This window comes from Dromiciops gliroides, chromosome 6, assembly GCF_019393635.1.
Source record: "Dromiciops gliroides isolate mDroGli1 chromosome 6, mDroGli1.pri, whole genome shotgun sequence".
Lineage (NCBI taxonomy): Eukaryota > Metazoa > Chordata > Mammalia > Microbiotheria > Microbiotheriidae > Dromiciops > Dromiciops gliroides.
Window position 1 is genome coordinate 53041963 of NC_057866.1, and position 14184 is coordinate 53056146.

The 14184-nt window shown below is 45.5% G+C and overlaps 1 protein-coding gene across 10 annotated transcripts in view; it reads right to left on the minus strand.

Moving 5' to 3' along the window:
- The window catches only part of MICAL2 (microtubule associated monooxygenase, calponin and LIM domain containing 2), a 266678-nt gene that overhangs the window by 201123 nt on the left and 51371 nt on the right, over nt 1-14184 (minus strand). For 6 of the 10 annotated variants that reach the window (XM_043972505.1, XM_043972504.1, XM_043972503.1 and 3 more), the window contains exons 1-2: nt 13675-13919; nt 12578-12935 (exon numbers count right to left, since the gene is read on the minus strand). In XM_043972505.1, the coding sequence (XP_043828440.1) occupies nt 12578-12841 (264 nt within the window). In that variant the 5' untranslated portion in view covers nt 12842-12935; nt 13675-13919. Of the gene's footprint in view, nt 1-12577; nt 12936-13310; nt 13403-13674; nt 13930-14184 lie in introns of those variants that run through there. The other 4 variants (XM_043972506.1, XM_043972496.1, XM_043972498.1 and 1 more) reach the window with 4 other exon arrangements.

Below are 14184 nucleotides of genomic sequence, written 5' to 3' on the forward strand. Positions count from 1 at the left end.
TAAATAAATAAATAAATAAATAAATAAATAAATAAATAAAAGTGAAAAAGAGGGTGCTTTGATCTGCATTTCAACTCCATCAGCTCTTTCTCTGGAGTATTTTTCATCATGAGTCCTTTGGAATTGTCTTTGATCACTGTATTGCTGAGAAGAGCTAAGTCACTCAGTTGATCGTTGTGCAATATCTGTTACTGTGTACAATGGTCCCTTTGTATTCTCATTGCTTATCACAGGGTCTGGCATATAATAAGCACCTAATAAATGTAGGCTGATTAGGACTGAATGCTCATCTCACAGTCAACACCCGTTTTGCAAACCTACTTTAGACTATGGTTCTGAGTCTGTGTTGCCAAGCCCAGATGCCCAGGGGTGTTGGGTGAAAATATACAAGGGCAGTGCACAGGACCAGGCGCACAGCTCGAGCACTGTTGCGCGCGCGTGCGCGCGCGCACACACACACACACACACACACACACACACACACACACACACACACACACACACAGAAAACAAACCCACATAGACTTGTTGCTCCTGTCCAAGAACCAGTAGATAAGAGAATCTCCTTTCAGATTAACCCATTGGAAATGAAGGAGAGAACAATAATTAATGGATTTCCCAGGTCTACTTCAGCCTACTCCCCTAAACTAAACTTTGGGTCAATTCTTCTTAGGAAGTAGATAAAGGCTTAATGTCAAAAGCATTCTTATGGAAAAAAACCCAAGGGAAGAGGATAACCAGCCTCCCCCAATGCAAACACATTACCTAAGATTTGCTATCCAAAGCCAAAGCAGACAATGGCAGGGCTTCATCAGGGGAGGGCTTAAGGGGGTTCTGGCTCTTGGGGGAATTAGCAGGTCCAGGATAAGCCACCGAGATATCAGCTCGGGCCTCAACACAGCCAGGTTGTTTGGATTGGACATCATTAAGGACGGGTCCTGTGATGGATATCAGAACTGCACTTCCTTCCACTCTGCAGAGGCAGGGGACTAAGGGTGTGGAATATGGCATTTATTGTGACACAGAGTTGATGTCATTTGCTGGTTTTATTGAACCACTTCCTTTCTTTTTTCCTTTTCGATGAAAAGATGGGAAGTGGGGGAGAGATATTCAGAAATCAAGGTGACATAAAAAAATACAAATAAAATTTTAAAAGAAATCTCAGGACTATTGTCATCTGACAAAACCACCACCACCTTACATTTGTGTAGCATTTCACATTTAATACCCCGTTCTTCATGACCATTCTATAAGGTAGGTAGTATAAATATTGTGTCTGTGCATTTGAAAGCTTGGCAACTGAAGGCCAGGGAGGTGCAGGGCATTGGCCATCATCACATAGCATGTTGAGGAGCCGCTAGAACCCAGACCTCTTGACCCTTTCCTCTTCAATTATGAGGTTTTCTGGATGTGGAGAACAACTGGCTCCTTCCAGACTCAGTTCATGCTGCTGCTTTCTCCTGCCACAAATTGTCATCTATGAAATTAAAATGTTAACCAGTCTCACCTTCTTTGGCCCAGTTCCAGCTTGCCCCCACACTTTTAAACATGACGCCCAGGACTTAGAAGAGGGCTCTAGATAATCCACAAATTGATTAAATGCCTATCCTGTGTCAGGTTCAGTGCTGTGAGCTAAGGGTACAAACAGTCCCTGTCCTCAAGGAACTTACATTTATATATATATAAACTGTCCTACTTGTCTGAGCTTCCTTCTGGGAAGAGGACATGAGAGCTCTCTTCAAATATATGAAGAGTTGTGATGTGGAAGAACAACTAACTGCTTTTGCTCTTCTTGGCCCAAGGAGAAGAACCAAGAACATAAAGGCAAGTTCCTGGGAGACTGAGTTCAGCTTCCTATCAGGAAGGACTTTATAGCAATGAGAGCTCTTCAGAAATGGAATGCACCTTTGATTGGGGGGGGGGGGGCGGTGCCAGCCCAGCCTGGATGACCACTGATCAAGGCTGCTTGCTGTGTGGGGAATTTCTACCTCACATGAGGGTTGATTCTGGGATTCTGAGATTCTTAAGTCTGAGATTCCAAGAGGGTCTTGGAAACTTGTGCAGCTGAAAAACAACCAACCAACCCAGCCTCAACCAGCCCCGCCATCATTGCTAATACTCCCAGGGCTGTTCTCCACTTTTCAGCCTAGAAAGGGGTCTTCAGAGTGGTCAGATATTGAGGACACCCAGCCTGCCTCTAGCAGTGGCCAGCAGGAAGAGAGACAAACAAAGCAGTGGTATCAATACCCACCCCCTACACAGGAAGCTCAGAGAGGAGCAATACTATATTCTGGATGTGAATCTGTATGGTTGGTCTGTAAGTACTAGTAATGGCTAAGTAGTGACTTCTGCAATCTCACTACCGATCTTGGGAGACCAATCAGCAAGCATCTATTAAGTACCTGGTATGTTCCAGACATTAGGGATACAAAGACAAAAATGCAACAGTCCCTGTGCTCAAGGAGCTTACCTTCTATTCAGGAAGAACCACGGCTCCTCACACCTGAGTAGAGTACCAATAAAATTCCATTTTATAGAAAAGAACACTAAGGCATAAAGAATGGAAGTGACTTGGTCAAGGTCACATATGATCATAATAGCCAGGAAAGGGCCTGAGAGGCTACTGAGTCCAACCTCCTCATTTTACAGATGTGGTAACTGAGGCAGAGAAAGGTTAAGTGACTTGCTCAGGAAGGATCCTGGAGCTAGTGACTAGGTAACATTTGAACCCAGGTTCTCTGATTCTAAATCCAGCACTTTAAGCCACTAACTCCACCCTGCCAGAGCCAAGATTAAAGCTTGGATTATCATACTCCAAATCGAATACTTTTTTTTTTTCTTGGTGAGGCAATTGGAGTTAAGTGACTTGCCCACAGTCACACAGCTAGTAAGTGTCAAGCGTCAGAGGCTGGATTTGAACTCAGGTCCTCTGGAATCCAGGGCAGGTGCTTTATCCATTGCATCACCTAGCTGCCCCCAAATCTAATGCTCTTAAAAAGTTATGTATTCTGCCTGTTGATAGAGCTCTCTATGTATAGCCTACATATGTGTGTGAATAAACACATACACATATACATACACATCCATATACATATAGGGTATGAGAGGGTGTCTCATGTCACAATTCAAGATCCAAGCCTACAAACAATCCATGGGGTTCTGGGTCTTGCTGCCCACCTTCTAAGTGATTCATGCCCATTCCAGCACAGCTGAAGCCCAGAAGGACAATACTGAGAGACTCCCAGCAAACCCGAGGCTGTCTATAATTGTATAATCCTGCTTTAACAACATAAATTAAGGAAGGGCACATTTTTTTTAAATCCTTTTTTTGATCAATCAACAAGCATTTATTAAGTGTCTGCTATGTTCCAGGTGCTTAATCCAGGTGAATAGACTCTAAGTCTCTCCTGGTCACAACAATTGTCTTATTTAGTTTTTGATCCACTCCAGAACCAAACACAATGTGAAGGCATTGAACATAATAAAGTTTTTTGAAATGAATGAACAAATGCACTGTAGTTCATTTTCTGGTTCCTATGACGACAAAGCCACAATTGAGCCAAATATTTCTTCCCAGCCCTTTCTTGTCTGGCGTTGGACTTCCTCCGGCTACCTCCTAATGTCCCTCCTTACACACAGAACTTATGTCCACAGAAAGGTGTGTATGAGCAAATGCAGGGCAAGCAGACAGGTACTAATGCTTTCAAAACACGGCAATTAACAGAAGAATGTTCGAGCCCATTGCCCCTTTAGCCCATGCTTTCTATTAAATTAGCTTAACATGTCAGCCTTTATCATCACCATTTGTAACCGTGAGCAGGAGCCAAGTCGGTGTCTGCCCCCTTTGTGAGAAATTCTCTTATCACCAGCTCAGCAGAGACAAGCTTCCCTGGTAGACCATGATTCAGAGGTGTGGAATGTCAGATAGCTACGTTCTGCCTTCTGTTCCCAGCCCAAAGGGACTTCTTCCTTTCCACTGACACCTCTTGCCCCATGCACCCCCAGCCACTGCTCATCAAAGAACTGGAGAAGCTCAGAGGTAAGGGCACCTTCAGAGGCCACCTCGTCCAATACTTGCCTGGAAAAGAATCTCACCTCTAACCACCAGGCAAGTGATCATCCAGCTCCCATATAAGTAAGTACCTTCAGGGAGGCAGCATGAGGAGCAAGTGGAGAGAGTGCTGGACGTGGAGGTAGAAAGACCTAAGTTCAAATGTCACTTCTGACATTTATGAGCAAGTCACTGCACCTCACTCACCCTTCATTTCTTCATCTGTAAAATGGGGGTGGGGGAAAGGAAAGGTTGGACTACATGACCTCTGAGGTTACTTCCAGTAATAAAGTTATTCTGATCCTGTCGTCCCAAGCTGGACATTTACAAGTGTGCCACCCAAATGAAGGGCCACTAGGTGGCGCAGTCGATAGAGCACCCGGCCTGGAGTCAAGAAGACCTGAGTTCAAATTTGACCTCAGATGCTAATAAGCTTCATGACCCTGAGCAAATCACTTCACCCTGCTTGTGTCAATTTCCTCATCTGTAAAAAGCGCTGAAGAAGGAAATGGCAAAGCACTCCACTGTCTTTAGAAAGAAGGCCCCAGAAAAAAAAAGAATAACAACACCCAGATGGATACTGGTATCTTATATATTCTGATATAGGTCATGAGAAAGAAGCCTTTTGAGATAAGGATGGGAGCAGGGTTTTCTATGCAACAAACACAATGGTCCCACCCCAAAAAATACCAAATATTAAAATTAAAAGACTTTTGTATTCTATATGTTGTACTTGTTGCTTTTGGTAGGAAAGGGACCTTACTGGTTTCTTGCTTGAAATGAGCACTTGATCCCCTTTCCAGACCATCTGAATTCACTCAAAGTCACAGGAAAAGCCATCATTCCCACCCCAAATCACCAACTGCTGTTTCTTAGGCCAGGATGCTGCACTAAGTAGCTTGGTAAGTCACACTGGCCATGGAAGCAAAATTTAGGTTGAGAATGTAAAAAGGCCCTTTTGCTTGTGCAGATCCATGCTCAGCATCTGAGAAGAATTCACATCTATTAAAGAGATCCCTAGCTTCCTTCTTACCAAATGAAGGAGCTTTTATTAAAAGAGAACATTAACCCTAAAAGATTGTAGTCAATGCTAAAGTCTGGTGCAGGAGACGAGGACTTACTAGATTTGGAATCAGAGAACCAATTCTGACTACTGAGTGACCTTGGGTAAAAAAATCATTTGGGGGGGCAGCTAGGTGGTGCAGTGGGTAAAGCACCAGTCCTGGATTCAGGAGGACCTGAGTTCAAATCCAGACTCAGACACTTGCCACTTAATAGCTCTGTGACCCTGGGCAAGTCACTTAACCCTCATTACCCCGCCCCCCCCCAAAAAGGTTGAAAACTATCTTTACATCTATTTTTATGATTTAAAGAAATAAAAATAAAATGGACAAGGGAAAAAAATGTTATCAGTCCCTCTGAGCTCAGCAGGGTCTATCCACTGAGCTAAGTGATAATACTAGTCTAAAATGGGGATTCTTGGAGTTTTCTTTTGTATTACAGACCCTCCTCTGGGGCTCTGGTGAAGCCTAGAGACCCTTCTGGGAATCTGGTGAAAGCTAGGGACCCCTTCCTGAATCACGTTTTTTTGTTTTGTTTTGTTTAATATTTAGAATTTTATTTTTTCCTAAATACATGTATAAAAATGAATCGTGTTTTCAGGCACATAAAATAAAGTATATAGGATTTCAAAGGAAGCCAATTCCATTGAAATGAAGTGGCATGTATGTGTGCATGTGTGTATGCTGTATGCATGTATGTATGTATAGATATGCCCAAGTTCACAGGCCCTCTCAGTTTAGAACCCCTGGGCTACATGACTTTGAGAGTCAGAGGGGGAGGAAGGAGACTGCCGTAAGAAGAGAGCTGCTTTGTGTCTATTTTGTAGTTCATATTCCATGCACATATTTTTTTCTCACCAATAGAGTGTAAGATCCCTTGGAGGCAAGGGCGATGCTGTTTTTGTCTTGGAATGCCCAGTGTCCTGCACAGCACCTTCCCTAGAGGAGCTGCTGAATTCAATTGAACCAGAGACTGGATGACAGGGACCATTGCAGGGAAACCTAAGATGAACTGATCCAGAGTGAAGCGGGTAGAACCTCAGGGAATAACAGTTACAATGATAATAACCATGTAACAAATCTGATCAACGTGCCCCCAATGCCTAGAGCTGCCCTTACTATCAGGGGTCTGGCATCCAATAAGGGCTTAAGCAAGGTTTGTTAACTGTCAAATGGGGAGGTCCCTAATGTCCCTTCCAGCTCTACGTGTAACGTATGTATGATCTAGGTTGGAGGGAGAGACTAGATAACATCTGACATCCCTTCCCACCCTGGAATCCCATGGTCTCTGTGTCCAGATGGTGGGAGGGGTGGGGGAGGAAGGCTTGGGAAAACAACTCCTACACAAATCTGTCCTAATTAGTCAATAACTTAGGTGCAGAAGAGACAAAAGCAACAAGGGGGCAGTGGATTAGGTGCCACACTGGAAGACAGAAAGACCGGGGTTCAAATCCTGACTCCAACACTTACTTGTTTGGTACTCATAGTCCAGTCACTGAATCTCTCTGGAGCCCCAGTTTCCTAATCCATAAAAGAGGCATGATACCTGTAATACTTTCTGTATAAGGGCACTGTGAAGCTCGACTTGCAGACCTTAAAGCATTTTATAAATGTCAGTTTTGATGGTTGTTGTATTTTGGTGGGGTTTTTTGTTTGGTTTTGGTTTGGGGATTTTTTTTTGGGGGGGGGGGGGAGAGACATGATTTGATGAGTGTAGAGAAATGCCAATAAGGCATTCCTTCAGCCAATGCAGATCAGTCCTGAATGGGCAACTTAAAGTCTGAGAGCTGCCTGGGGCATCGAGATGAGGTGATGGGGAAGGAAGAGTGGGAGGAGGAGGGGGAAGGGGGGGAAGGGAAAAAGAGGAGGAGGAAGAGGAAAGGAGAAGGAGGAAGGGAGAGGGGGAGTGAGAGAGGGGGAGGGGGAGAGAGGGAGAGAGTGTGTGAGAGTGTGTGTGTGTGTGTGTGAGAGTGTGTGTGTGTGAGAGTGTGTGTGTGTGAGAGAGTGTGAGAGTGTGTGTGTGAGAGAGAGTGTGTGAGAGAGTGTGTGTGTGTGTGTGAGAGAGTGTGTGTGTGTGAGTGTGTGTGTGTGAGTGTGTGTGTGTGTGTGTGTGTGTTGGCAGAGCCAGAGGTGCCTGTGTGGCTAGTCTAGAACCCGTGGACTAGAAAATCTCTAGAATCCTTCCAACTCTAAATGTATGATACAAATTAAGAAATCTAAGGTTAACTCAGTTCTGGGGGGGGGGGGGGGGGCAGTGGAAAGCCTTTCAGGGAAGAGAGGCTCTTACTGTGGATCTGGACCCAGGAAGACTTCAGGTCAAATTAAGCCTTATTGGCTGTGTAATCCCAGGCGAGTCACTTAACCTCTTTTGGCCTTGGTTTTCCCATCTGCAAAATGGGGGAAAGAACAGAACCTGCTTTCTGGAACTGTTGTGAGGCTCCAATGATATTATCTATAAAATGCTTGGCAAGCTTTACGGTGCTTTCAACACTAGCCAGTGTTCTTAGCTATTATTCCAGGTAAAGGAGCCACGAGGCCTGTTGACTCTAGCTCCTCATGTCCAAGCAGAGCCACCCAGCGTGGCCTGCACCCAAACTCTGCCAACCCCACCCTGGCAAACACATTCTTCCCTTCCAGCCCACAGGCACTGCAGGTGTCTCCACTACCTGGCTGGCCCAGCCCAGGAATCAGTCCCACTTCTCCTGACCTTGTTTGAGGAACTTCTCTATTTCATACAGGAAATCAAAGCCTTTACAAGGCAGGCAAGTCAGAGAAGAGGAGCCTGAATCACTTCAGGATTTTTATTTGACCATTTTTCGTCACCCTTCCTACTTGGGTATGTCTGTCTTTGTGCCCCAAGGAGTTTAAATGACAATGGAGACATCCCTTGCCCCGCCCCCCCACACACACACACACTTAGGGGAGACAGAATGAAAGTTAGGGAGCAAGAGCTTTTCCCAGGATGCTCCAGTATTGGAGAATTGACTGCAGCTGGGTTCCCTCAAGTGACCCACAGGACTTTCAAAGTAAATGTAAAACAAATTTCTAAAAGAAAGTCAATCATGCATAAACACAAAAGGCTTAGGCTGCAGTTGGGAGTTTGGAACAATAAAAGTTTATAGCTTTTCCAACAGAGACAGACTCCTGGGGAGGGGGAAGGGACAGAGCGGGGAGATGCTTCTGCTCCCTCCCTCCCTCTCTCCCATCTGATGCTCCCCAGGGCGGGGACTTTTTATGGTGCTGGGCCACAGCTCAGGGGTGGGCAACCGCGGGCACTGTGGGTGGTTCCCCACCACTCCCTACAACACGTATTCCTTTAAACTTCTCCCTTCCTCTTCTGCTACTCCCTTTGCTTCATTTTGACATTTCATTTTCAACAAACGTTTATGGAGTGTCTACTTCGCCGGCACAGCAAGAGCTTAGAGCCTTGGGGGGGGGGGGGGGAGAAGAAATGCTAGACTTGTAATTGAAGCCGGGTCTCTGACACTTACTAGCTGTGTGACTATGGGCAACCTACTTAACCTATCTGAACTTTAGGGAATTAAAGCTAGCAATGCTGCTCATTTTTTAATTTTTTAATTTTTATTATGAACTTAAAAGTCATCAGAGGTAGCTAAGTGGCTCATAGAGCACCAGCCAGGGGTCAGGAAGACCTGAGTTCAAATCCAACCTCAGACACTTACTAGCTGTGGGATCCTGGGCAAGTAGCTTCACCCTATTTACCTGTTTCCTCATCTGTAAAATGAGCTGGAGAAGGAAATGACAAATAACTCCACAGCCTTTGCCAACAAAACCTCAAATGGGATCACAAAGAATCAGACACAACTGAACAACAAGAGTCATCAATGCAAACATTTCTATATTTAAAAAACAACAACAACTAGACTGTATATGACCCCATGAGCTTATTATGTACATGGGGTTTTTTTGTTCTTTTTATTTGTTTTTGGTGAGGCAATTGGGGTTAAATGACTTGCCCAGGGTCACACAGCTAGTATCAAGTGTCTGAGGCTGGATTTAAACTTAGGTCCTCCTGAATCCAGGGCTGGTGCTTTATCCACTGTGCCACCTAGTTGCCCCCCCCTTTTTATTTTTAGACCTTTATGTCTAAGTTTTTTTTAAAACCTTTCCTTTCTTCCTTTTTTTTTTTTTTTTGCATCTCTTTCACTTCCCACTAGCTCAGTCCTCACCCTGATAGAATGTAATAAATGAGCAGAGTCAAGAAAAACAATTGAACACAGTGCCTGTGTCTGAAAGGGGCACACCCCATGCAGCACCTCTAGTTCATGCCCTTCCTGCCAAGAGGTGGGTGACATACTTTCTCATCCCTCTTCTGAGGGTGGGACTACTCAGCGAGCTAAGCAGAGTTATATTGTCTTTCAGGGTTGTTTTCAAAGGTGTGAGCTATGGAGGGGTTGCAATGTGCTTTGGAAGAGGGAGCCCCCACTGAGTACTGATCTCTGGGCAAAGCACTACAATAAGTGCAGGGAGAGATACAGAGACAGCACCTGCTCTCAGGAACTTGAAATCTAAGAGGGGAACAAGATGTGTACTTGCCTAAGTGTGATGCAAGGAGAAAGAAGAGTAAGATGGGTTAAGGAAAGGTCTTTGCAAGATGAGGCGGGAGGGGGCAGCTAGGTGGTACAGTGGATAGAGCACCAGCCCTGGAGTCAGGAGGACCTGACTTCAAATCTGGCCTCAGACACTTAACACTTACTAGCTGTGTGACCCTGGGCAAGTCACTTAACCCCAATTGCCTCACTTAAAAAAAAAATTAGGCGGGAGACACCAGGAGGCTTTGTAGAAGAGGTGCCACCCAAGAGAGGTCTCCAAGGGAGGTGCTGAACGGGAAGCATTTTCCTCCCAACCACCCAGCATTATCATCGCTCCCATTTAACAACAGATGACAAAACTGACACTCAGAGGTAAAGTGACGATAAATCCACAACCAGACACCTAGGAAATGTCAGTGCTAGGATTCTAATCTAGGTCTCCTCTGAATGCAGGCAAGAAACAGAAATTGAGAAGCCCAAGGAATGGAGGATCGATATGAGAAAAGAGAGAATGGGGAATGAAGAGTGGTTGAATGTGTCAGTATTGTGGAGGAAAATACGGAAAGAGGGATCGCATGCTTCTCTCCACCCGCTTTTCCTTTTCCCCCTTGTGTGCCCTGGATCAGTTAGCCTGTGGCATCCATGGGCATTGCTGAGCCCTGGGGGTGAGCACAGGAAGCTGATCAAAGTAGCTGAGGGGTGACCGGCACAGTCTGTGCCAGGCTCTCAGGGAAACCATCCATCACTGCCTCCCGTGAGACATGAGAAGGAGACACGAAGGCCCACAGTGCATTCTGCAGCTCTCCGTCATCCAGATAAACACACAACAGACCCAATTACCATGGAGAGGTCAAATCCTTTCCGTGGGACTGGCACCAAAAGGAATTCCAAGGGCTCTGACTCCATCACCTCCTCCAGGGTGGAAAGAACATGGGCTCACTTTTTTTTTTTTTGGTGAGGCAATTGGGGTTAAGTGACTTGCCCAGGGTCACACAGCTAGTAAGTATCAAGTATCTGAGGCCAGATTGAACTCAGGTCCTCCTGAATCCAGGGCCGGTGCTCTATCCACTGCGCCACCTAGCTGCCCCTTTGCCTTCCATTTCTGAAGTCAGAACCCTCCAAATGGTCCCTCCATTGCTTCTGCACTTAACGGAAGGCAAGGAGAACACTCTCAGGGGCCCAAGCCCCTCAGTTGAGGCATCTATGTAACCCTCTCTTCTGATTCTCTCTCAGACTGGAAGAAAGGATCAGGAGATCACACTTTTAAAGTGGGAAGGAGGCGGTGGAGGTCATCTAGCGCAATATCTTTTCACAAGTAGAGAAATCAAGGCCCACAGAGGCTGTGCCTTCGCCCAAGATCACACAGCTGCAGCAGTAAGAATTAGAGGTGGATCCAGAGGATGGGGAAGAGGGAGAGAGGGGGAGGCCTTCTGGAAAAATGGCAGCTGCCTTGGGGAAGGAGGGAGAAAACATTGAAACTAGAAATCTTTGTGTGACCCTGGGGGCAAGTCACTTAACCCCAATTGCCTTGTAAAAACAAAACACAAACAAAAACAAATGTTGCAAACAATCTCTACAAGTAACTGGAAAATAATAAAATACTTTTATGGGGGAAAAAATGGCAGCTACCATGAGACCACATAGTACAGAGAAGGAAAACTCGACTGGCCAGGACTGTGGAGATCTGGCCTCTGGTGCTTCTACTACTCTCTGTATGAATAATCCCTTCTCCTTCTGGGGAACAGTTCCCTTTTTTGAGAGAGCTGGGCACCATCATCACCAAGAGCCCTTCCTTCTCAGTCACCAGCTCCCATTTCTGCTAAAAAAAACAAAAAGTGACATTGGTGACATTTGTCACATGTTGATTTAATCAATCAACAAATCTCAGAGCCAGAGGGGTGGGAGAAGTCATGAGGAGGGCTCTTCTCCAGGACCTCTGGCATCCAAAGGGGGCATTCCCTCCCTGTGCCCACACATTTCAGTTCCTCTGTAGCAGATGTGTCAAAGCTGAGGTCTGCAAAACCTCCCAGTGCAGTCAGAACCAGATCAAAATGTAATTGGGGGGGCAGCTAGGTGGTGCAGTGGATAAAACACCAGCCTTGGAGTCAGGTGGACCAACCTGAGTTCAAATCCGACCTCAGACACTTAACAGTTACTAGCTGGGTGACCCTGGGCAAGTCACTTAACCCCAATTGCCTCACCAAAAAAAAAAAAAAGTAATTGGGAAATGCTTAAGGAAACCAACAAAAATGTAATAGGACAGAAATGTTTAAGGAAACCAATAAACTGTAATATAACATAGATAATGTTAATCTGAGGTTTTCTAAGGCAGTATGCAGCTATAAGGATCTCTTTCTATTGGGGTTTAATAACAGATACTGTAGAGGCTGCTCGGGGCACAAATAGCACAGCCACCTGTGCCTGTCAACACTGTGCCTCTCCTGGAGCCCACCTTGACACCCCAACTACTCAGAGGCAAGGACCAGGTCTCTCTGAGGGAGACACCAACTCCTCCAGATCTGTCTGGATCTATAATGAGGTTCTCTTCTGCATCACAGCATCTCCCCTTACCCCAAAATGAATTTTCCTGTGGCCCAGATTCAGTTAATTACAGACAGAATTAACAGAATCCAGCCCTTCCAGGGAAGGGGCTGTCACCTTTTTTTGTCCTTGCGTCCTCATGTCTAACAGTGACTGGCACAAGCAGGTGCTTAATAAATCCTTGTTCATTGACTCGTGCTTGACCTAACACATCTTAAGCAGTCTCAATCATACATATACTTCAGTTGTAGAAGATTCACACAAAACCATTACGTGTATCATTGTGGCAAAGGTGGGGGCTGGCCCATGAGACTCAAATGCATTGTCATTTGGGAGTGGGGCTCCCAAGCCCAGAAGGCTCATGCACTTACCCGAGTGTTCATGCAGGACTTCCCCCGCTTGTACTCTTTGTGGGTTCCTCGCTTGTCTAGTTTGTTCCAAAGGGCCTTGGCTTTCCAGGTTGTCACCTTAGACTTTAGCTTGGAATAGAAGTTCCTGTGGTCCGAGGGGTCGAGCTGCAGGTGCCGAATGAGGATGTTGAAGGCCTGCAGGGTGCCTTTACAGGTGGCTGCTTGGACAAAGTTCTCAAAAATCTGGCCGGCCTGGCTCTGCTTCTCATCTTCATTCTCCCCCATGTTCCGATGACAGTCAGCAGAAAGGATTAAACGGGAGCTGCACAGCAAAGATCACAGAGGAGAGCACCATGGAATACTTGAAGAACTGTCACACCTGGAGGGAGGGAGGGAGAAAGAACCCAGATCAGCTTCATGCATTAACACAATGCAGTAGGGGATGTAGGGGGTGGGGGGAGCAGAGAGAGGAAGAAAGCTGTAGTGCTCAAACAAGCAATTTATGAAAAAGCCCAGTTCTAAGTACTCAGTTTGCGATGCTATTTGGTTAGCAAATCTTAAGATAAGTTTTCATTCCTATTCAGATCCCAGTTACAACTATTGTTGACGGCATCTGGTAACTTTTTTTAAAAAGCAAGGAAATATAAAACACATATTTTTTAAAAACAGAAATTCATAGTAATTAGCATCACTAAAATCCATCAATTAGGACACTGGGATTGGGGGTATCTCCTTCTTTAAAATGAGCAATAACCTGGTTATTAAATGTAGAACCCATCCAGCTCATGTGCAAACTTCATTCAGCCTTTAGAAACACTCGTCCAGTCCAGTCGTGTCATTTACAAAACGAAGACTGAAATGTAGAGAAATCAGGGGGCTGATGAAAGCAGAGTTAAGACCAAGACCAAATCTCCCAACACCAAAAGTTCATTTCTCCTTCCACATTACCACTGATTCCCAAACCTGGCACACAGGCACAGATTTAAAGCATCATTCAATATGCCTCAGAAGACCATACTCAGTAACTGAGATAAAACGGACCATAAGACACAATGGACATTCCTCATTGTTGACAGGAGTGGAGGGATGCCTATGGAGAGGCAACGCAGCTCACTTACCCCGGTGTTCGTGCAGAATGTCAACACCATCCTCCCCACCATCAGACACCCCCAATTCTAAAGTCTCTCTTCATCAATGATAGGGGGAAGCCCTTCTCTCACAGGGTCGGTCCACAGGAGATGCCCACAAGCCCCGATCTGTTTTCAGGAGCTTTGGATTGGCACTGAGAATGGTGCATATGCCCCTGGAGAAATGCAAATGCTATCTGTGCTGCCTCAACCCAAACCAGGAGCTATTTGGAGCAAGTGCACAGGCTGATGGGGGAAAATGTAATGAGTGTTCATTCAAATTACCAAAATAACTTCCTTGGGTTTTGGCCACCGTCCCTGCTATCTGTCCTACTCTAACCTCAAACATTTCTTAGGCAAGTCATTTAAATACTTTCAAAGCAAAAAAAGTCAATGTATTCATTCTGATTTCCCAAACATGTGCTTTTTCTTTGAACAGAGCTAAATTACAGCTATTTTAGAGGAATGAGCTGGTCGCCTCGTCAGTGGGAGTCATGCTGC